Below are 21,898 nucleotides of genomic sequence, written 5' to 3' on the forward strand. Positions count from 1 at the left end.
CTAAGAAATATGAAAGACACCATCTGCAGCAAAAAAGAGAACTTCTGGATTGTCAGAAGAAGGGCCTACTGAGTCCTCCAGTAGCCTGGAGAATCCCAGAGAAATGAAAATCCCCAACTGAGAAGAGCCCACTGAAGTGACCTGATATGGAATCTGGGCCATGGAATACTGCCCAAGATAAAGGCTATTGTGCCTAGCACTGAAACAAAATTCCAGACTCCAGGCAGAGAAAAGAAAACCAGACTTGGGAGTGAATCATCTGCTAATGCTAACAGGAAGCCTCTGCTGAATATCCCACCCAGACATATCAAGAGTAGGAAACAACTGATTCTCAGTAGAATCACTCCCCAATTCAAAGGACTGAAGAAGAGAAACCAGTTGGGAAGAAACTTGCAAACCTTCCTGAGAGGAAGAGTTGTATATCAGTCAATTGTAAGAAATAGATGAACGTGAAAGTCATTCTCGTGAAGAAGGGGCTGCTACTACACCGACCTGGAAAGAGCATGTCCTTGGCGACATGGAAAAGGTGAAACTGTCAGAAATTGCGAACGGTGTCCAAGGATGGTAACTGCCAGAAATCTTCTGAGGGAAGACGAAATGGGAACAAGAAAGCACGCATCCATGTGCTCCAGAGAGGGTAGAAACTCCACCAGTTGGAGTGAAGCTACTACAGGCTGCAACATTCCCATTGTGAAATGGATAACCTTGAACACTCTGTGGACCCCAGGCAGAAGGAAAGTCCTTTCATGGGAACTAAAACAAAACAGCACACTTCCTGTCCCCCAAGCGCCCTTGGGAGAGACGGTGCCTAAAAGAAGTGCTTACAAGGAGGCTGGAACAGCTGAAAATTTGGGCTGCAGCCTATATAGAGATTCCAAGAAAAAGAAAGACTGAGTGGAACGGACCTCCAGTGTGAAACACTGCTATAGGATTTCCAAGACCCAAAGGCCTGAGGTCAGGCTGATCCACTCCTCACGGAACTGGAGAGAAATAAGGACATGCATAGCCATACTGGGTCAGACCAATGGTCCATCTAGCCCAGTATCCTGCTTTCCAAACAGTGGCCAAGCCAGGTCACAAGTACCTGGCAGAAACTCAATTAGCAGCAACATTCCATGCTACCAAACATGAGGCAAGCAGTCACTTCCCCATATCTGTTTCAATAGCAGACTAAGGACTGTTCCTCCAGGAATTTGTCCAATTTTTTTTTTAAACCCAGATACACTAACCACTGTTACCACATCCTCCAGCAAAGAGTTCCAGAGCTTAATTATTCGTTGAGTGAAAACATATTTCCTCCTTTTAAAAGTATTTCCATGTAACTTCGAGTGTCCCCTAGTCTTTGTACTTTTGGAACAAGTAGAAAAAAAAATCAATTTACTTCTACTTGTTCTACACCACTCAGGATTTTATACACCTCAATCATATCTCCCCTCATCCATCTCTTTTCATAAGTACATAAGTAATGCCATACTGGGAAAAGACCAAAGGTCCATCGAGCCCAGCATCCTGTCCCCGACAGCGGCCAATCCAGGTCAAGGGCACCTGGCAAGCTACCCAAATGTACAAAACATTTTATACATATTATTCCCGAAATGATTTGGCTGCTGCGTATTGAGCGCATAGCCATACATAATCGCCCGTTAATAGAACTTCAACACCTGCAAGAAAGATGGGCCCCATTCTGGGAAACACGTCACAAAACAAAAGTCAAATTCTGAACTTGTGAAAAGATTGTGTGATCCTCCGGGATTAGGGAAAGAGGGGGGGAGGGGGGCAAAAGGGAAAGGGGTAGTTGGGGAGGGTTGAAGTTAGTGGGTCGTTTAGTGGGATAGTGGCGAGAGAGAGGGAGGGAGGTAAAAGGGATCTCACAGAATTAGTGGGCATTTAGAGTTAGTTGTATTAGGTGTATAGAGTTGGAGCAAGGGAATTCTAGATTTGCAGCAATCTGTTTAATGTTTTGGATTAAAGATTGTTGAAAGGAGGGGTCGGCAAGGAGGTGGGTGAAAAATGAAAATTTGATAGGAATTATTACACCTGCAAATGTGTTTGAAATGTTAATTTAAGTGTCAACCATGGAACTGTATGAGTATGGTTTCTTTGGTGAATCATCAATAAAAAAAGTGTTGAAACATACATGTTATTCCCGAAATTGTGGATTTTTCCCAAGTCCATTTAGTAGCGGTCTATGGACTTGTCCTTTAGGAAACCGTCCAGCCCCTTTTTAAACTCTGCCAAGCTAACCGCCTTTCCAAGTTGAAGAGCCCTAACCTCTTTAGCCTTTCCTCATACGAAAGGAGTTCCATTCCCTTTATCATTTTGGTCGCTCTTTGAACTTTTTCTAATTCCGCTATATCTTTTTTGAGATACGGCAACCAGAACTGAATGCAATACTCAAGGTATGGTTGCACCACAGAGCGATATAAAGGCATTATATTATTTTCGGTCTTATTCACCATCCCTTTCCTACCATTATGACACCTGAGAATTGAAACGAGACCTACCACAGGCAGAGTTGGCTGTGAAAAGCTAGTGCTTTCTGACAGCACGAAAGGCAGTTTGTCTAAAGAAGCAGGAACCTTGCCAGCAGATGTGTCAGAGCTGCAGCACCTGGCCTCACAAAACTAAGCCGAGACCAGCAAAAAGCTTGTTCTTTAGCAAACTCTGAAACCTGAAGTTCCCCAGGTACAAAACCAACCACTCCAGATCCTCTGCAAACAGAAGTTTGCTTCAGACAAGTATGTTTCTGGAGGCCCCCACCATTGTCCAATGGCTAATTTAGAGCCAACCATATTCTGAGAGTGACAAGGAGTGACTGCCGCAGCCGAGTCCAAGAACTGGCCGGCATGGCTGCGTAAGGGATTGACCTGGAGCCAGACAGTGCAGCAGAAAATAACCGAATATTCCAAGATACACTATTGATGGCAAGGAGCGGAAATAAGTACCCCAGGGACCTCTGGACCCCGTATGCCCTTGCAGTTAGTTGCAGATACCAAATAAGCTCAACCCATACCTAGGAAGAGCTCTTTAAAGGTCTAGTAGTCCAAGATTATGAAAGGGTATAAAAGAATAATGGAAGCATGTAGAGACCCTGCAACTTCCAGAGAGTGGCACTGCTGAAACAGCAGTGAATGAAGCCAGAATGCTCGACACAGTGGAGTCTGAAGCTGGCATGCAAATGCCTCGGCTGCACCAGGAACAAGAGCCTTGAGCAGAACCGTTGTTGAAATTCGAGACAGCCAAATATCAGCTCAGGAGTGCACTGTCTGCGCTCTTAGCCATGCCATGACCTGAGGGCCAAAGCTAATCAGACAAGAGAGGGAAGAAAACATGCTCTGTCGGAAGAAATGCACCCACTAGCCAGGCACCTGTGACCCACTGGCAAGGGCTAGGTACTGTTAATATGTGTCCCAGCTTGAGACCCATCCACTGGAATAGTGGTGGGCTGAGTTACATAGCTTAAACTGCTGAAAAGCACTGACTAGGCCTGAAAATCTGATGATGGCCTTGTTGCTGAGCGCCTGCAGAAGCAGGGCTGCTTGATAAGCCTTAATAGAATTTAGTGTGACATTCAAAAGCAGTGCAAAAGCCAAGATCAAGGAATTAATGGCTAAAATCCTAAAAAGTTTGGTTCAGAAAATGGAGTCTGCTGCAGCTAAGATGGCACCTAGAATCACAAGATATAAAACTGATCTCTCTATATTAGGAAAGATGTTTACAAGTCCGGAAATTGACGTTATTAAGAAATATCAGGAAGGGGGGGGGGGGGGGGGGTAGGTGGGCACCTGACCTGCGGTTAAGTATGATTCACAGATGAAAAAAAAAAAAAAAGAAAAAAAGTGTCTCTCCATTGAATTGTATGGGCAACAAATACTATATAAGAAATGTAAATCTGGGTTGAAACCGGAGTCCTTCCCCGACGCCAGTCTGAGGGCGAAGCTACGGTCGGTTGAACTCAGAATCTGACTGATGTGTGTACCAGCTTGAAGTTTCAATTGGTGAGAATAAAGACTATTTCTATCACAACATTCTCTAGTCTCTGTGTTAACCTTTCTGTCTCATTTAACACTGGTATTCACATAAGTAGATTATCTTTTAAACTCCAGTACATTATGTGGGAGAATAGATGGCCAAAGATTCACTTAGATCCCAGAAACCAGAAAGCCGAGGTCCTGGGACTTAGGTTTGAACTGCGCCTTCTGCCACCCCCTCTGCGCCTCCGTGTCAAAACTCTGCCCCCGTGGAGAGGGGTTCCCCACCCCAGAGGGGTTCCCTGGAGGTCTAGAGAGGGGGGGTTTAAACAGTACCTTCCCGAAAAAACAATCAGTAGGTATCCGGGACCCTAGAGAAAGGCACACAGATCAGCAGTGGGAAACAATCCCAGTGCTCCAGGGGCTTAGGCAGCTGCACTAAATATGAAGATACCCCTCTAGGTCAACCGAAATAGCGTGGAACACAAGCTCCACTTAACTCTCCACCAGAAGAAAGGACCATGCGTCCGCAGAGACCTGCAGCCAGAGTCAACATGTCTCTTGGAAAGAAAGGCCTGCACCGCCACAGGTAAAAGATATGTGGCGAGAAAGGTCCACACACAATGGGGGACACTGCATGGAATTTGGGGGAGATTTTTTTGTTAAATCCTAAATGAGCTGTCTACCGGCCAAACAGGCGGAGACTCAAAAGTCCCTACCAAAAGGGAAGAGTACCCAAGGCCCCCAAAAGAAACTTCTTCTAGGAACTCTGTCTCCAGAAGCACTGCCCAAAGGCTGCTCATGAGCCATAAGAAATATGGGTGACCCAACTGTGTAAGCAGAAGAAAACCAAATGCCCCACAGTCCTCCATGTCACTGGTATAGGGATAGCCTGGGGAGACATCCTGCGCTAAAAGTAAGCCCCGCACCTTCACAGAGATTAGGCAACTGCCTAGTGCTCACCATAGAAGGGGCTTGCAAACTCAGGGAAACTCCCCTCCTATATCAAGGGCTGGACAGGAGGAGGGTCATCGGGTCCCCAGCTCACAGGCACCCTGTACTCAAAGACCTCTCAGCCCCAACAGAATAGTCAGCCCACAGAATCCGCTCCAAATAAGTAGAGAGAGGGAGTAGCTACCGCTCAACAGAGCCAAATGGCCTCTCTTCTCTGCAAGGCAGGACAGGAGAGAAGAACCCAAAAGGCAGGAATGGCACAGGAAACTGTGGAAAACAGCCAGTGTCCGAAGCTCAACTCGAATGGGCTCCCTGTGTGCCTTGCAATTTTTATTTTTTTTTCAGACTCAGAGGGAAAAGAAAGCTCTTAACCCATCTGAGAAAAATCCCATATCATTGCATATCGGGAAGCGAAGAAGCATCCCGCCAGGCAAGCATATTCATATATAAGTATTGCTGTACATAAGTATTGCCATACTTGGAAAGACCAAAGGTCCATCGTCCAGCATCCTGTTTCCAACAGTGGCCAATCCAGGTCACAAATACCTGGCAAGATCCCAAAAATGTACAAAACATTTTATACTGCTTATACCAGAATAGTGGATTTTCCCCAAGTACTTAAATAATGGTCTATGAACTTTTCCTTTAGGAAGCCTTCCAAACCTTTTTTAAACTCCAATAAGCTAACCGCCTTTACCACATTCTCTGGCAACAAATTCCAGAGTTTAATTACACGTTGAATGAAGAAAGATTTTCTCTGATTCGTTTTAAATTTACTACATTGTAGCTTCATCGCATGCCCCCTAGTCCTAGTATTTTTGGAAAGCGTAAACAGACACTTCACATCTACCCGCTCAACTCCACTCATTATTTTATAGATCTCTATCATATCTCCCCTCAGCCGCCTTTTCTCCAAGCTGAAGAGCCCTAGGCGCTTTAGTCTTTCCTCATAGGGAAGTCGTCCCATCCCCTTTATCATTTTCGTCGCCCTTCTCTGCACCTTTTCTAATTCCACTGTATCTTTTTTGAGATGTGGCGACCAGAATTGAACATGATATTCGAGGTGCGGTCACATCATGGAGCGATACAAAGGCATTATAACATCCTCATTTTTGTTTTCCTTTCCTAATAATACCTAACATTCTATTTGCTTTGTTAGCCGCAGCAGCACACTGAGCAGAAGGTTTCAACGTATCATCAACGACGACACCTAGATCCCCTTCTTGGTCCATGACTCCTAACGTAGCTATAATTTCGGTTCCTCTTTCCCACATGCATCACTTTGCACTTGCACCCAACGTCATCTGCCATTTAGACTCCCAGTCTCATAAAGTCCTCTTGTAATTTTTCACAATCCTTCCTCGATTTAACGACTTTGAATAACTTAGTGTCATCAGCAAATTTAATTACCTCACTAGTTACGCCCATCTCTAGGTCATTTATAAATATGTTAAAAAGCAGCGGTCCCAGCACACACTCCTGGGGAACCCCAATAACTACCCTTCTCCATTGAGAATACTGACCATTTAACCCTACTCTCTGTTTTCTATCTTTTAACCAGTTTTTCATCCACAATAGAACACTACCTCCTATCCCATGACTCTCCAATTTCCTCTGTAGCCTTTCATGAGGTACTTTGTCAAACGACTTCTGGAAATCCAGATACACAATATCAACCGGCTCACCTTTATCCACGTTTGTTCACCCCTTCAAAGAAATGTAGTAGATTGGTGAGGCAAGATTTCCCTTCACTAAATCCATGTTGACTTTGTCTCATTAATCCATGCTTTTGAATACGCTGTGTAATTTTGTTCTTTATAATAGTCTCTATCATTTTGCCCGGCACAGACGTCAGACTCACCGGTCTATAATTTCCCGGATCTCCTCTGGAACCTTTTAAAAAAAATCGGCGTTACACTGGTCACCCTCCAATCTTCCGGTACCACGCTCAATTTTAAGGATAAATTACATATTACTAATAGCTCCGCAAGCTCATTTTTCAGTTCTATCAGTACTCTGGGATGAATACCATCCGGTCCAGGAGATTTGCTACTCTTCAGTTTGTAGAACTGCCCCATTACATCCTCCAGGTTTACAGAGAATTCATTAAGTTTTTCCAACTCGTCAGCTTCGAATACCATTTCTGGCACCGGTACCCCACCCAAATCTTCCTCGGTGAAGACTGAAGCAAAGAATTCATTTAATCTCTCCGCTACAGCTTTGTCTTCCCTGATCGCCCCTTTTACCCCTCGGTCATCTAGAATTCCCACCGATTCTTTTGTCGGCTTCCCGCTTTTCATATACCTAAAAAAATTTTTACTATGTGTTTTTGCCTCCAACGCAATCTTTTTTTCGAAGTCCCTCTTAGCCTTCCTTATCAGCGCTTTGCATTTGACTTGACATTCCTTATGCTCTTCCTTATTATTTTCAGTCGGTTCCTTCTTCCATTTTCTGAAGGATTTTCTTTTAGCTCTAATAGCTTCCTTCACCTCACCGGCTGTCATTTGGTCTTCCGTCCTCCTTTTTTAATATGTGGAATATATTTGGCCTGGGCTTCCAGGATGGTGTTTTTGAACAGCATCCACGCCTGATGTAAATTTTTGACCCTCGCAGCCGCTACTCTAAGTTTTTTTTTTCACCGTTCTTCTCATTTGATCGGTCTCCTTTTTAAAAGTTAAACGCTAACGTATTTGATTTCCAATGTAAACTTACTTCAAAGCTAGTACCAAATCCGATCATATTATGATCACTGTTATCAAGCGGCCCCAGCACCATTACCTCCCGCACCAGATCATGCGCTCCACTAAGGACTAGGTCTATAATTTTCCTTCTCTCGTTGGCTCCTGTACCAGCTGCTCCATAAAGCTGTCCTTGATCTAATCAAGGAATTTTACCTCCCTAGCGTGCCCCGATATTACATTTACCCAGTCAATATCAGGGTAATTGAAATCACCCATTATTATTGTGTTGCCCAGTTTGTTTGTCTCTCTAATTTCCTTTAACATTTCTGCATCCGTCTGTTCATCCTGGCGAGGCGGACTCCTATCACTATCCTTTTCTCCCTTTACACATGGAATTTCAATCCACAGTGATTCCAAGATGTATTTTGTTTCCTGCACAATTTTCAATCTATTTGATTCAAGGCTCTCGTTAATATACAGTGCTACCCCCTCCACCAATTCAATCCACCCTATCACTACAATATAATTTGTACCCCAGTATGACAGTGTCCCACTGGTTATCCTCCTTCCACCAGGTCTCAGAGATGCCTATTATATCTAATTTTTCATTTAGTGCAATATATTCTAACTCTCCCTTCTTATTTCTTAGGCTCCTGGTATTCGCATATAGACATGTCAGACTATGTTTGTTGTTCCTATTTACATCATGCTCAGTACTTGACAGTATTAATTTGCAATCTTTTGTCTGATTTTTATTTAAGGATACCTGATCTAAAACGGTCTCTTTTGCAACCTCACTATCAGGATACCCTATCTTCCCTGTTTTAGTGATAGGAAGGAACCATACAGTATGATCAGAAAATGGCCGCCAACACACGAGGGGAAAATGAACTCGCACTCCCTTTGCGTCGGAAAGAACAAGGCCCTCCCAGAGCGGCAGTGTACACCTCAGATGAGCCCACACAACCAGTAGCTGAAACAGCTGACACCACTCACCACTACCACCTCGAGAGTAGTGCACAATCCCCACAGCAAAACAAATAAATGCCACAGCAGAAAGGAGGGATAAGGGGAGAAGAAAAAACCCAACGCTCACCCCAGGGAGCCAACGGGCAGCCTGTCAGCCATGTTTTGTAATCTGAAGAAGCTGCTACCCTCTCCACCATTAGCCCTGATACTGGGAGCACCAGTATCCCTCCTGGAGCCCATGGAGAACAGTAACTGCAACTCCAAAACCATTCTTTAAGGGCTTTTTATTTTTTCTCACCAGATGGAGGAAGGAGACTGGAGGCAGGGCAAGAGAGGACAAAAGGGTGGGGGAGGGGTCCTGGGGTAACCAGGTGTACCCCGTAAAGTCGGCACCGTTCACCCACACACCCCAAAGCTCTACTGAACTGAGAGACTCAGAATGGGAGCTGGCAACAGATGAGACCAGGAGCTCATGCGAGACCGTCCATCCGCCTCCTGGAGATATACTGACTGACCAAGGAGCATACCATCCTATAAGGCAGAGTTTAATTCAGTGCTCTCTATCTCCACCTGCTGGTAGGTGGTCACAACCCACAAGTATCTGGATTCATCTGCTGATGACGCTAAGGAACACCATATAATTATTTATATAAAAAGGACAGAGACAAGTAGCAGCCATGCACGTGTCTGCATTTGTGAGACAAAGGTAACAGTTAAAAACAGACAGGCTTGAGACGTAATGGTGGTGTGTCAGAAATGTAATGGACCACTACAAGTTACCCTACATATCTGATTCATGGTACTGTGAGCAGCACAGAAAGCTACCAAGATGCAACTGAAGTCCTGGTTTTGGGCTTCGTTGTGGGGCATAACCGCTGGACGTAAAGCAAAGTAAGTTGACAGATGAAATGAATACAAATTACTCTATTTGCACAAATAATCTAATCAGCCTCTGTGAAGAGTCTCAATCTCAGCCCATTCTCATTTCTATGAGCAAGGAGTGCTGAAATAGGACCTGCAACAGCTCAGCAATAGCTTACATATAAGCATTTGGTTTGATTCCCACCCACCCCAGGCTCAATCTGAACTTTAAAAAAGTTAAAATAGGAGAAAAGTTTTTCAACACAGGTCTTAAATAGGGTATTTTCCTCAGCAAGTGATTAACCCTTAACAATAGATTAGTTCTAGATCTTTTACATATCATTGAGAAACAAAATAAAAAGAAAATATAGCTAAAATAATACTGGAGTCAATATTGCCTGTGTAGGGTTATCCATTGATATTCAGCACTACTTAACCAGATAGTGTAGCTGAATATTCCATCTAACCGCATAAACTGAAACGGGCTAAGTTGTGAGCAGTTCAAGGACAAAGTAGGCACTTAGCACTTATGCTGTTAAGTGCCAATATTCAACACAAACACATAAGGCAATCAGGAAAATCAGATCAGATAAAACAGACTTATCTTTGTCCAGTTTCACCTATTCAGTTAAGGGCTGAATACTGGCAGTCTGCACATATCCAGATATGTGCTGGTGCCCGGAATGGCCTGGCATAGAATATCAGGGAATTAATCCACTAGCAGCTTAAAAAACACTCACCATTGCCAGCTGAATTTTTACCCCATTAAGTTTATTAAATATCCCCATTTTCTTAGCAACTTTAAATAATTAAACAATTCACCAATAATACTATAAGATGCAGACAGCAGTCTAGCAGAAAGATGGGGCAATCCGGTCTTTGCACTAAGTGCCATATGTGTTATCTACTATTTGGTGAGAGATTTTGTGTGTGCACTCAGACTTGGAGGATCTGAAGCAGAGAGAAGTACAGAAGAGACCTTCAGAGACATAATATAAAAGTATCACTAATCTGGCAGCTTCTGTTCTGCCTTGAAGGTGATCATCTGAACGGAGAACATTACCTTGGTTTAGCAGGATATGATCCTGTGGCAGGACCTGCTCTCAAGGTGATTCAATCTCCTTTTGCACTGATTTGTCTCAGGTGTGCACTTGAGTGTCTACTACAATGGCCATAGAGTTAGAATGACCATTGTAGTAGACAATTCAATCATTAGGAATGCAAATAGCTAGGTGGCTGGTGGATATGAGAATTTCTTCACAAATTGTGGCTATAGAGCCAGCCTTAAAACTGTAGGTCTCAAGAAGCTCCAGGGCAACACTTCTGAATGTGAGCATGTGTGTACACAATTAGGATTTTTGTGCCACAGCAAATGTGCATTAGTTATGAATGAAACAGAGTGAACAATTCTTCTCATTACAATATAAGCAAATTCCCTGTCAACACAAAGGAAGCAAAACAAAAACCAAGTTATCAAACATTCCCCTGGGTATATCAATAATCTGATGTAACATTTTGTAGGACTTGTACAATTAGAGCTACCTGTGGAAGAATTGCTACAGTTGAATTCATTATTGAACCAGCTTGTCTCATTTTCTCTTCATACTGGTTTGTCTTTTCACACTCTTCTTTCCTCTAGTTCAGCAATTAAAAAAAAAGATTAGACATATATATGCATTATATAGGCATAACAGACCTGATTTTATTACAACTTTCAGTGGAGGAGAAAAATTATCCTTGGAATCCATTATGATCAAAGCAATTGTAAATGCCTTGAAAGTGCTATATAAAAGCTAACTATATTACATTTTTGGCTTTACCTAGGGGAATTTTGTTTGCCTTGTCTATTATTTTTGTGGTAATATTTTGTATAGCTATTGTATTTTTACTACCATTTTATACCACTTCAAGTAATTTGGGAAAAGGCTACAAACAAAACAATTTCACCCAAACTTCAGACTCCAAATTTCCAAAACATACATATGGAATGGAATGGAATTGGGACTTGATATACTGCCATTCTGAGGTTTTTGCAACTACATTCAAAGCGGTTTACATATATTTAGGTACTTATTTTGTACCAGGGGCAAGGGAGGGTTAAGTGACTTGCCCAGAGTCACAAGGAGCTGCAGTGGGAATCCAACTCAGTTCCCCAGGATTGAAGTCCACTGCACTAACCACTAGGCTACTCCTCCACTCCATGTCAACTTCAACTTATAAAAAGGATCTTTTTTTTTTTTTTTTTTTAAAGCAATTCAAAGGTCCTAGACCTCTTGGGAAAAATGACATATGTACCAAAGAGGTTAGATCACCTCCACCAAATTTTCCTATTTTATTACACTTACTAATCAAGGTGCTACTTTTACTAAAGCTTAGCGTGCTAATGGAGCTTAGTGCACTAAGTGCCACATGGACCACACCATACATATAAACAAGGCTGGCTCAAGGGATTGTAGCACCCTGAGCCCCCCACACGTCTGACCCCCTTCAACTCAGTCTCTCTTCCACCATTGCACCCCTCCCCTCTGGCGGATCCGGCATTATTCCTTCTCTCTTCCCCGGTTCTGTAAACCTTGTGCAAGTTATTGACAGCAGCCTGAACACAGGCTGCTTTCAACCAGGTCCTGGGTCTTCCCACTGCCGCATACCACCACCAACAAATTGCATCAGAGGAGGTGGAACAGCAGAGGGAAGACCCATGGCCTGACCAAAAGCAGCCTGCATTCAAGCTGCTGATAGTAACTCGCATAAGGTTTATAGAATCATAGGGGGGAAGACTAGGCCAGGCATGCAAGAGAAGGAGAGACACACTGTGGGGAGAAGGACGAAGAGGAGGCTATAAACATCAGACCAGGTGAGGTCAAAGGCTAGGGATTTTGGCGCACTTTAAATCATCAGCACCCTGAGCCAGTCCCTCACCTGGCTGAATGGTTAAGCTGGACCTGGGTATAAAATAAGATGCACAACATATAGCAAGCACTAATGTTAAATAGCATGTGGTAAACTTTAGTAAAAGGACTCCAAAGTCTCCAATTACCTTGTAGTGAGTGATTCACAAATTGTACATACAGGAGTTGCTGCACGGCTGAGGAAAGAGACATGCACACAAGACATTCTTTGTGGCTGGGTGAGAGAGAGAGAGACACACACACACACACAGGAGATGCCGTCTGGACCGTTATACTCATATCACCCCTCTCCTCAAATCACTTCACTGGCTTCCAATCAGGTACCGCATACAGTTCAAACTTCTCCTACTAACCTACAAATGCACTCAATCTGCAGCCCCTCATTACCTCTCTACTCTCATCTTCCCTTACATTCCTACCTGAAACCTCCGCTCACAGGACAAATCCCTCCTCTCGGTACCCTTCACCACCGACAACTCCAGGCTCCGCCCTTTATGCCTCGCCTCTCCCTATGCTTGGAATAAACTTCCTGATCCCATACGCCAAATCCCTACTCAAAACCCACCTCTTCAATGTTGCATTTGGCACCTAACCATTATACCTCAAGAAATCTAGACTGCCCCAACTTGACATTTCGTCCTTTAGATTGTAAGCTCCTTTGAGCAGGGACTATCCTTATTTGTAAAACTGTACAGCGCTACGTAACCCTAGTAGCGCTTTAGAAATGTTAAGTAGTAGTAGTAGTAGATGCTGCATGGCTGGGTGAGAGAAAGACACGCACAGGAGATGCTGCGTGGCTGGGTGAGAGAAAGAGACACACACAGGAGATGCTGCGTGGCTGGGTGAGAGAAAGACACACACAGGAGATGCTGCGTGGCTGGGTGAGAGAAAGACACACACGAGATGCTGCGTGGCTGGGTGAGAGAAAAAGACACACGAGATGCTGCGTGGCTGGGTGAGAGAAAAAGACACACACACGAGATGCTACGTGGCTGGGTGAGAGAAAAAGATACACACACGAGATGCTACGTGGCTGGGTCAGAGAAAAAGACACACACACGAGATGCTACGTGGCTGGGTGAGAGAAAAAGACAGAGGAGATGCTACATGGCTGGGTGAGAGAAAAAGACACAGGAGATGCTACATGGCTGGGTGAGAGAAAAAGACACAGGAGATGCTACATGGCTGGGTGAGAGAAAAAGACACAGGAGATGCTGCGTGGCTGGGTGAGAGAAAAAGACACACACACGAGATGCTACGTGGCTGGGTGAGAGAAAAAGATACACACACGAGATGCTACGTGGCTGGGTCAGAGAAAAAGACACACACACGAGATGCTACGTGGCTGGGTGAGAGAAAAAGACAGAGGAGATGCTACATGGCTGGGTGAGAGAAAAAGACACAGGAGATGCTACATGGCTGGGTGAGAGAAAAAGACACAGGAGATGCTACATGGCTGGGTGAGAGAAAAAGACACAGGAGATGCTACATGGGCTGGGTGGTGACACACACATACACACACACACAGGAGATGCTACATGGCTGGGAGGAGACACGTAAGTACATAAGTAATGCCGCACTGGGAAAAGACCAAGGGTCCATCGAGTACAGCATCCTGTCCACAACAGCGGTCAATCCAGGCCAAGGGCACCTGGCAAGCTTCCCAAACGTACAAACGTACAAACATTCTATACATGTTATTCCTGGAATTGTGGATTTTTCCCAAGTCCATTTAGTAGTGGTTTATGGACTTGTCCTTTAAGAAACCGTCTAACCCCTTTTTAAACTCTGCCAAGCTAACCGCTTTCACTACATTCTCTGGCAACAAATTCCAGAGTTTATGCGTTGGGTGAAGAAAACGTTTCTCCGATTTGTTTTACATTTACTGCACTGTAGTTTCATCGCATGCCCCATAGTCCTAGTATTTTTGGAAAGTGTGAACAGACGCTTCACATCCACCTGTTCCACTCCACTCGTTATTTTATATAACTCTATCATGTCTCCCCTCAGCCGTCTCTTCTCAAAGCTGAAAAGCCCTAGCCTCCTTAGTCTTTCTTCATAGTTAAGTCGTCCCATCCCCGCTATCATTTTAGTTGCCCTTCGCTGCACCTTTTCCAATTCTACTATTTATTTTATTTATTTATTGCATTTGCATCCCACATTTTCCCACCTCTTTGCAGGCTCAATGTGGCTCATTATGAATGATGGAAATATATAAGAAAATAGACATTTAGAATTATAGAAGGATCTTGGGTAACATTATAATGATAAAACATGATAGTAGTATAACAAGCAGATATTATAAGACAATTCTGGATGTGTGTGGAGGAGTTCACATTTGTTGATCTTTGTGGTATACCTTGTTAAAGAGATGGGTCTTCAGTAGTTAGTTCATAAATCGTTTTTAAGTTGCACAGCAGCGCGTTCCAGAATTGTGTGCTCAGGTATGAAAAGGGTGATGCTTGCGTTAGTTTGTATTTTAGACCTTTACAGTTGGGGAAGTGAAGATTAAGGAATGTGCGGGATGATTTTTTAGCATTCCTGGGTGATAATTCTATCAGGTCTGACATGTAGGCTGGGGCATCTCCGTGAATGATTTTGTGAATTAGGGAGCATATTTTGAACGTGATGCGTTCTTTAAGTGGGAGCCAGTGTAGTTTTTCTTGTAGGGGATTAGCACTTTCATATTTTGTTTTACCGAATAGGAGTCTAGCTGCAGTGTTCTGGGCTGTCTGAAGTTTCTTGATTATTTGCTCTTTGCAGCCAGCATAGAGTGTGTTGCAGCAGTCTAGATGACTGAGTACCATTGATTGTACCAGGTTACGGAAGACGGTCCTTGGGAAGAAAGGTCTTACTCATTTTAATTTCCACATTGAGTAGAACATCTTCTTGGTTGTGTTTTTTGCATGGTTCTCAAGTGTTAGGTGTCGATCAATGGTAACGCCAAGAATTTTTAGGGTGTCCGAGATTGGGAGATTCAGTTTTGGTGTGTTAATAGTGGTGAATTTGTTCGTGTTATGTTAAGAGGCTACTATTAAAAACAAAATTACAGAGCACATCCAAGGACAGGGATTACTGAGACCAAGTCAACACGGCTTTTGTGTGGGGAAATCTTGCCTGACCAATTTACTTCAGTTCTTTGAAGGAGTAAACAAACATGTGGACATAGGGTTCATTCCATCCCCCACTACTGGGGGGTTTCCATTAACCCCCTTCGGGTTCCAGATGTAGTAGGCCCGTGTTATGGGGGGTAGCGAATCCTTGTCCATTCCAAGAATGTCTATCATATATTTTTTTACCATTTCCAAAGGTGGAATTAGAGGAGATTTGGGAAAATTAAGAAACCTAAGGTTGTCTCCTAGCCTGATTCTCCAAATACTCCACTCGTTTGTGCAGAAAATTATTGTCCTTAACCAATACAGTTTCTAAAGTTCCCATTTCTTACAATTTAGTGTTCACATTTTCCAGTTTCAAGGATTGCTGTGCAGTCACTTGCGCTTGGAGTAGCGCAGCTTCAGAAAGGATTTTTATATCATCAGTATTTTCTTTTAATGTAGTTTGCATAGAGGTTTGAATGTTAGAGACCATGTTCCATAGTGACTCTAATGTCACAATTGCTGGTCTAACCACACCACTAGCAAAAGGGAGGGATTGAGATTGAGCCTCAGCACGAGACAATCTAGAAACAATATCCTGAGGTAATACCTGTAAGGCTGTTTGAATTAGTGATTCTCGTGGTTGAAGTCCGTTCTCAGTCGCTGCAGACCTTCCCTCAAACAGGTTAGGTTGAACCCCATCGGTTTCCGTCGCTGCTCGGGCTGCTAGCAACTCCCTCCCAGGCTGAGGCGGAGGAATACGTTCCACGGGGCTCAGGGAGTTCACTGGAAATTATTACTCAGAGGTCAACTATGCTGGTCACTTTTGCGCTGGAGCCTGATCGCAATGCTGTTTTAAGACTTTAAGACATTTAGAAAGCTTGTTTTTGGGCTCAAAGGTTCGTATTTTTCCAGATCTCTCAAAGCCTACACAAGTTAGGCGCAGGGCTTTCTTGGAGCAGCGCCCTAGAGTGTTGGCATTGGGAATAAATTTTGTATTACGATTTCCTTGTACATGTAATTTACTGCTTGAGGGTAAACATTTTCAGTTTGTAGACCCAAAACAGTTAAAAGAATTTCTTGATGCTAGAGTAGATATGAATGTTGTCTGCCCTCCCTAATTAGCAGGCGAGGGTCGGTAACCCGAGGTAGCAACCGTTAAATTATTTTCCTTAAATGCTTTATGCTACGTATGTTTCTGTATTCTTGGAATCTAATTTTCCTTTAATTGTGGACAAATAGGCCTTAAAGATTTTTTTTCTTTATTTTATTATGGATTTCCTGGTTGTAATGCTGATTGCATACTCACAGTGTGTTGTGAAATGTTGAAATATATAAATAAATAAATAAATAAAAAAACATGTGGACAAAGGGGAGCTGGTTGATATTGTGTATCTGGATTTTCAAAAGGCGTTTGACACGGTACCTCATGAAAGGCTACAGAGGAAATTGGAGGGTCATGGGATAGGAGAAAATGTCCTATTGTGGATTAAAAACTGGTTGAAGGATAGGGAAACAGAGAGTGGGGTTAAATGGGCAGAATTCACAATGGAGAAGGGTAGTTAGTGGGATTCCTCAGGGGTCTGTGCTAGGACCGCTGCTTTTTAATATATTTATAAATGATTTAGAGATGGGAGTAACTAGCGAGGTAATTAAATTTGCTGATGACACAAAGTTATTCAAAGTCATTAACTCGCGACAGGATTGTGAAAAATTACAGAAGGACCTTATGAGACTGGGCGACTAAATGGCATATGATGTTCAATGTGAGCAAGTGCAAGGTGATGCATGTGAGAAAAAAGAACCCAAATTATAGCTTCGTCATGCAAAGTTCCACATTAGGAGTTACGGACCAAGAAAGGGATCTGGGTGTCGTCGTCGGTAATACACTGAAACCTTCTGCTCAGTGTGCTGCTGCGGCTAGGAAAGCGAATAGAATGTTGGGTATTATTAGGAAAGGTATGGAAAACAGGTGTGAGGATGTTATAATGCCATTGTATCACTCCATGGTGCGACCGCACCTTGAGTGTTGTGTTCAATTCTGGTCGCCGCATCTCAAGAAAGATATAGTATAATTGGAAAAGGTGCAGCGAAGGGCAACTAAAATGATAGCGGGGATGGGACGACTTCCCTATGAAGAAAGACTAAGGAGGCTAGGGCTTTTCAGTTTGGAGAAGAGACGGCTGAGGGGAGACATAAGAGGCTTATAAAATAATGAGTGGAGTGGAACAGGTGGATGTGAAGCGTCTGTTCACGCTTTCCATAAATACTAGGACTAGGGGGCATGAGATGAAACTACAGTGGAGAACGTGGTGAAGGCGGTTAGCTTGGCAGAGTTTAAAAAGGGGTTAGATGGTTTCCTAAAGGACAAGTCCATAAACTGCTACTAAATGAACTTGGGAAAAATCCACAATTCCAGGAATAACATGTATAGAATGTTTGTACGTTTGGGAAGCTTGCCAGGTGCCATTGGCCTGGATTGGCTGATGTCGTGGACAGGATGCTGGGCTCGATGGACCCTTGGTCTTTTCCCAGTATGGCATTACTCATGTACTTATATTAGGCATTGGGTTTTTCTGCATTGAGTTTCAGCTGAAATGCATCCGCCCATGTATGCATGATATGTAGACTTTGGTTGATGTCATTGGAAATTTCCGTTAGATCTTGTTTAAATGGGATGTAGATTGTTACGTTGTCTGCATATATGTATGGGTTGAGGTTTTGGTTTGATAGTAGTTTGGCCAAGGGTATAATCATTAAGTTGAATAGAGTCGGTGAGAGGGGAGATCCCTGTGGAACTCCACATTCAGGTATCCATGTGGCTGATGTCGTCGAATTAGATGTCACTTTGTATGATTGTGTGGTGAGGAACCCCTTGAACCAGTTGAGAACGTTACCTCCAATTCCGAAGTACTCGAGGATATATAGTAATATTCCATGATCAACCATGTCGAAGGTGCTAGACATGTCAAATTGTAAAAGTAGTATGTTCTTGCCAGTTGCAATCATTTGTTTGAATTTAGTCATGAGAGTAACTAGTACTGTTTCAGTACTATGGTTAGATCGAAATCCTGACTGGGAGTCGTGAAGTATTGAGAATTTGTTTAAGTAGTTTGTGAGTTGTTTGGTCACCATACCTTCCGTTAGTTTGGTTATTAAGGGAATGGATGCTACTGGCCTGTAGTTGGTTAGTTCACTAGCACTTTTCTTTGCATCTTTGGGTATGGGAGTGAGTAGAATGTTTCCTTTCTCCTTCGGGAAGAGTCCATTTTGTAGCATATAGTTCAAGTGATTCGTTAGGTCTGTCGTAAATTGTTGAGGGGCAGATGTCATAAGGCTGTTTGGGCATATGTCTAATTTGCAATGAGATTTGGCAAATCTTTTGAGCGTTTGGGATATGATATCCTCCGATAATATCTCGAAGTTGGTCCAGGTTCTGTCTGCTGGGTGTACACCAGGGTCTGGATCTAGACAATCAAGGAGTTCAGCATAGTCGGTGGTGGTGACAGGTATTTTAAGTCATAATTGTACGATTTTCTCTTTGAAGTATCTCGCGAGATTGTCTGCTCCCGGTGTATCTTTGCTGTTGGTTGTGACTGATGTAATATCTAGTAGTTTATTCACGAGCTGGAAGAGTTTGTGTGTGTCCTTGTAGTTTGGTCCAATTTCAGTTTTGCAATATAATCTTTTAGTTTGTCTTATAGTATATTTATATTTTCTTTGAAGTTGTTTCCAGGCGTTAAGTGTGAGGTCGTCTTTCTTTTTATTCCATGCTCGTTCTAACCTTCTAACTTGTGTTTTGAGTTTTTTCAGTTCTTCGTTGAACCATGGTATTGAGTTCTTTCTGTGTGAGGTTCTGGTTTGAGTTGAGGCAATATTGTCTAATATTGATCTGCATCTATTGTCCCATTCTAGGAGGAATTGGTTTGTATCTGCCTTTATTTGTCCATCCGTTGTGGTAGATCAGTTGCCAGAATATTACCGGGTCTATTTTTCCTCTTGTGGTGTAGGCTTTTTGTTCTTGTTAGGTGAGTCTTTCGTTCGCCATTGGAGGGAGATGTATGCTTTATAGTGGTCCGACCACGGTGCGGGTGTCCATTTTGTATCTGTTAGTATAAGGTTTGAATCAGGATCGAATTTGTATGTGATAATGTCTAGTGTGTGTCCTTTATTGTGAGTTGGTTGAATGTTTGGTTCGTGAAGATCCCACAGTTGTAGGAACTCTTTGCATTCTTGGGTGCTTGTAGAGGTGAGATCTTCAAGGTGCAGGTTGATATCTCCTATTATGATAAGATTTGAGGTAGAGACACAAGTGTTCGAAATAAAGTCCTTATAGTGTGTTTGGGAATCTTGCCAGTTGCCTGGCGGTCTGTAGAATAGGACTGCGTTAAGGTGTTCCTGCAAATTTGGGTGATTGATTCTTACCGAGGCGATTTCAAGTTGTGGCAGAATGGATTCAGCTGTGGCTATGATGGTGAACTCGGATTTGTATATTATGGCTATTCCTCCACCTCTTTTTCCGTTTCTTGTCCAGTGGGTAATTTTGTATCCTGGTGGGCATAAATCTAAGATTATGGGGTCTTTAAGGTCATGGATCCAGGTTTCAGTGATGAATAGGAGGTCAAGGTTGTCTGTGGTGATCCAGTCTATTATAATCTCTGTTTTATTTACTACTGATCTGGCGTTTACGTACCCCATTTCTTTCGTTCTTGATATCTGGTTTTGATGTGTCCTTTTTTCCCTTTCTGTTGGTTATTTCCATATGTATTTGTTTTTCCTTTTAAATGGTTGTTATTCTTTTGGTCGAGTGAGCTGTGATTGGGTTGTCTGTAGGGTTTGTGTGTTGTGGGTAGATTGTTGTTTATGTTGGGAGTAGTCCATGCATTGTAGATTAGAGGGAGGAAGTAAATTATCATGAGCAGTTTATTGGTGTTCATGTTGACTATGGTTTGTGGTGTTTGGTTGTGCCTGAGGTGTTAGTGGATGAAATATTGTATGAACATCAATCACTATCAACGCTAGGCAGTGTCAACATCAAGCAGTGTGAACATTAAGCAGTAAGTAAATGCAGTTTCAAGCAGTGTTCACATTAAACAGTCTTAGCATCAAGCGGTATCAACATTAAGCAGTATCAACAACAAGCAGTGATATCATTAAGCAGTATTAGCATTGAGCAGTGTCAACATCGATCAGTAACAACATTAAGCAGTAAATAAATGTGGTATACGTGAACTATTCAACAGTACGGTAATCTCTTATAAATTTGGTGTATTAATTAATATAGTTTTCCAACAATTAGAAGGTTTCTGCTGGATACAACGATTGTACCCTGCAGAAATTAGAAAGAACTACTGAGCTAGCAAGGTGTCTCAGGCAGTCAGTCCGCATGCATCAAATCATGCAGCAAAGCCAAGCAGTGCAGTGCCGGATTAGCATTGAAGAGTGAGTTAAGCAGTCAAACAATTAAAGTAATCAAACGGTTTAGTAATATAGTAAATCAGTTCAAGTATCAATTCAGTGATGCGGTAAACCAGTAAGTCAGCGACTGTACCCTGCAGAGATTGGTTTGATTCCTTAAAATGGATAGTGAACAGACATAACCATGTTGTATATCAGTTTTTCTCAACCTTGTTCTGTAGGTATACCCAGTGAGTATGAGTTTCAAAACACCTGTAACGAAAAATATGAGAGATTTGCATATATTGAACCTCCAATGTATGCACATCTATCTCATGCATATTTATTATGACAATCCTGAAAACATGACTGGCTAGTTGTTTTCCCAGGATAGGGCTGGGAGACACTGCTATATATAAGGACCAAGGTTTTTCTTTCCTGTTGCTAGGTATCACCAGTACACCCAGCTCACCTTAATGCTTCATATAACCACGTGTGTTGGATTTTCTTCCATGGATAGTTCAGCCTGTGTCTAACATTCCATTAATGCTGTTTTATTTTCTCCCTGGAAACATGCAAGAGATTAAGCTTACAAGTGAAAAGTGTCGGGGTTTTTCTTTCCACACAGGTACTGTAGTCTTTAGGAGCTGGATCTTTGCAGTGGGAGTAAGGGTACGTGCATCCAGGGCGGAAGTCCGGGTGATGAGATTGGTCGGCAGTATTCCGATGGTCCAGCGGCCTCTGGTTCCCGGCTGTCGGAGCGGTCTTGGTTCAGGCGGTAGTTCTGCGAGGTGGATTCTTTGGTTCTACTTTGTGCGGGCGTCGCTGTAGTTAATTCCGCTGGACCAGCTGATGTCTCCGCAGTCACCCTCTGCTCGATATATCTCTCTTGATATGCGGCAACCAGAATTGAACACAATACTCAAGGTGCAGTCACACCATAGAGCGATACAACGGCATTATAACGTCCTCACACCTGTTTTCCGTAGCTTTCCTAATAATATCCAACATTCTATCTGCTTTCCTAGCCGCAGCAGCACACTGAGCAGAAGGTTTCAGTG

General features: G+C 43.0%; 1 protein-coding gene across 1 annotated transcript in view; it reads right to left on the reverse strand.

The window, feature by feature from the left end:
• KIF15 (kinesin family member 15) overlaps positions 1-21,898 on the reverse strand; it is a 1,036,090-nt gene that overhangs the window by 150,149 nt on the left and 864,043 nt on the right. Inside the window, 1 exon segment of the mRNA XM_030209299.1 lies at positions 10,979-11,071. Within this exon segment, the coding sequence (XP_030065159.1) occupies positions 10,979-11,071 (93 nt within the window).

Source organism: Microcaecilia unicolor, chromosome 1 (assembly GCF_901765095.1).
Source record: "Microcaecilia unicolor chromosome 1, aMicUni1.1, whole genome shotgun sequence".
NCBI lineage: Eukaryota > Metazoa > Chordata > Amphibia > Gymnophiona > Siphonopidae > Microcaecilia > Microcaecilia unicolor.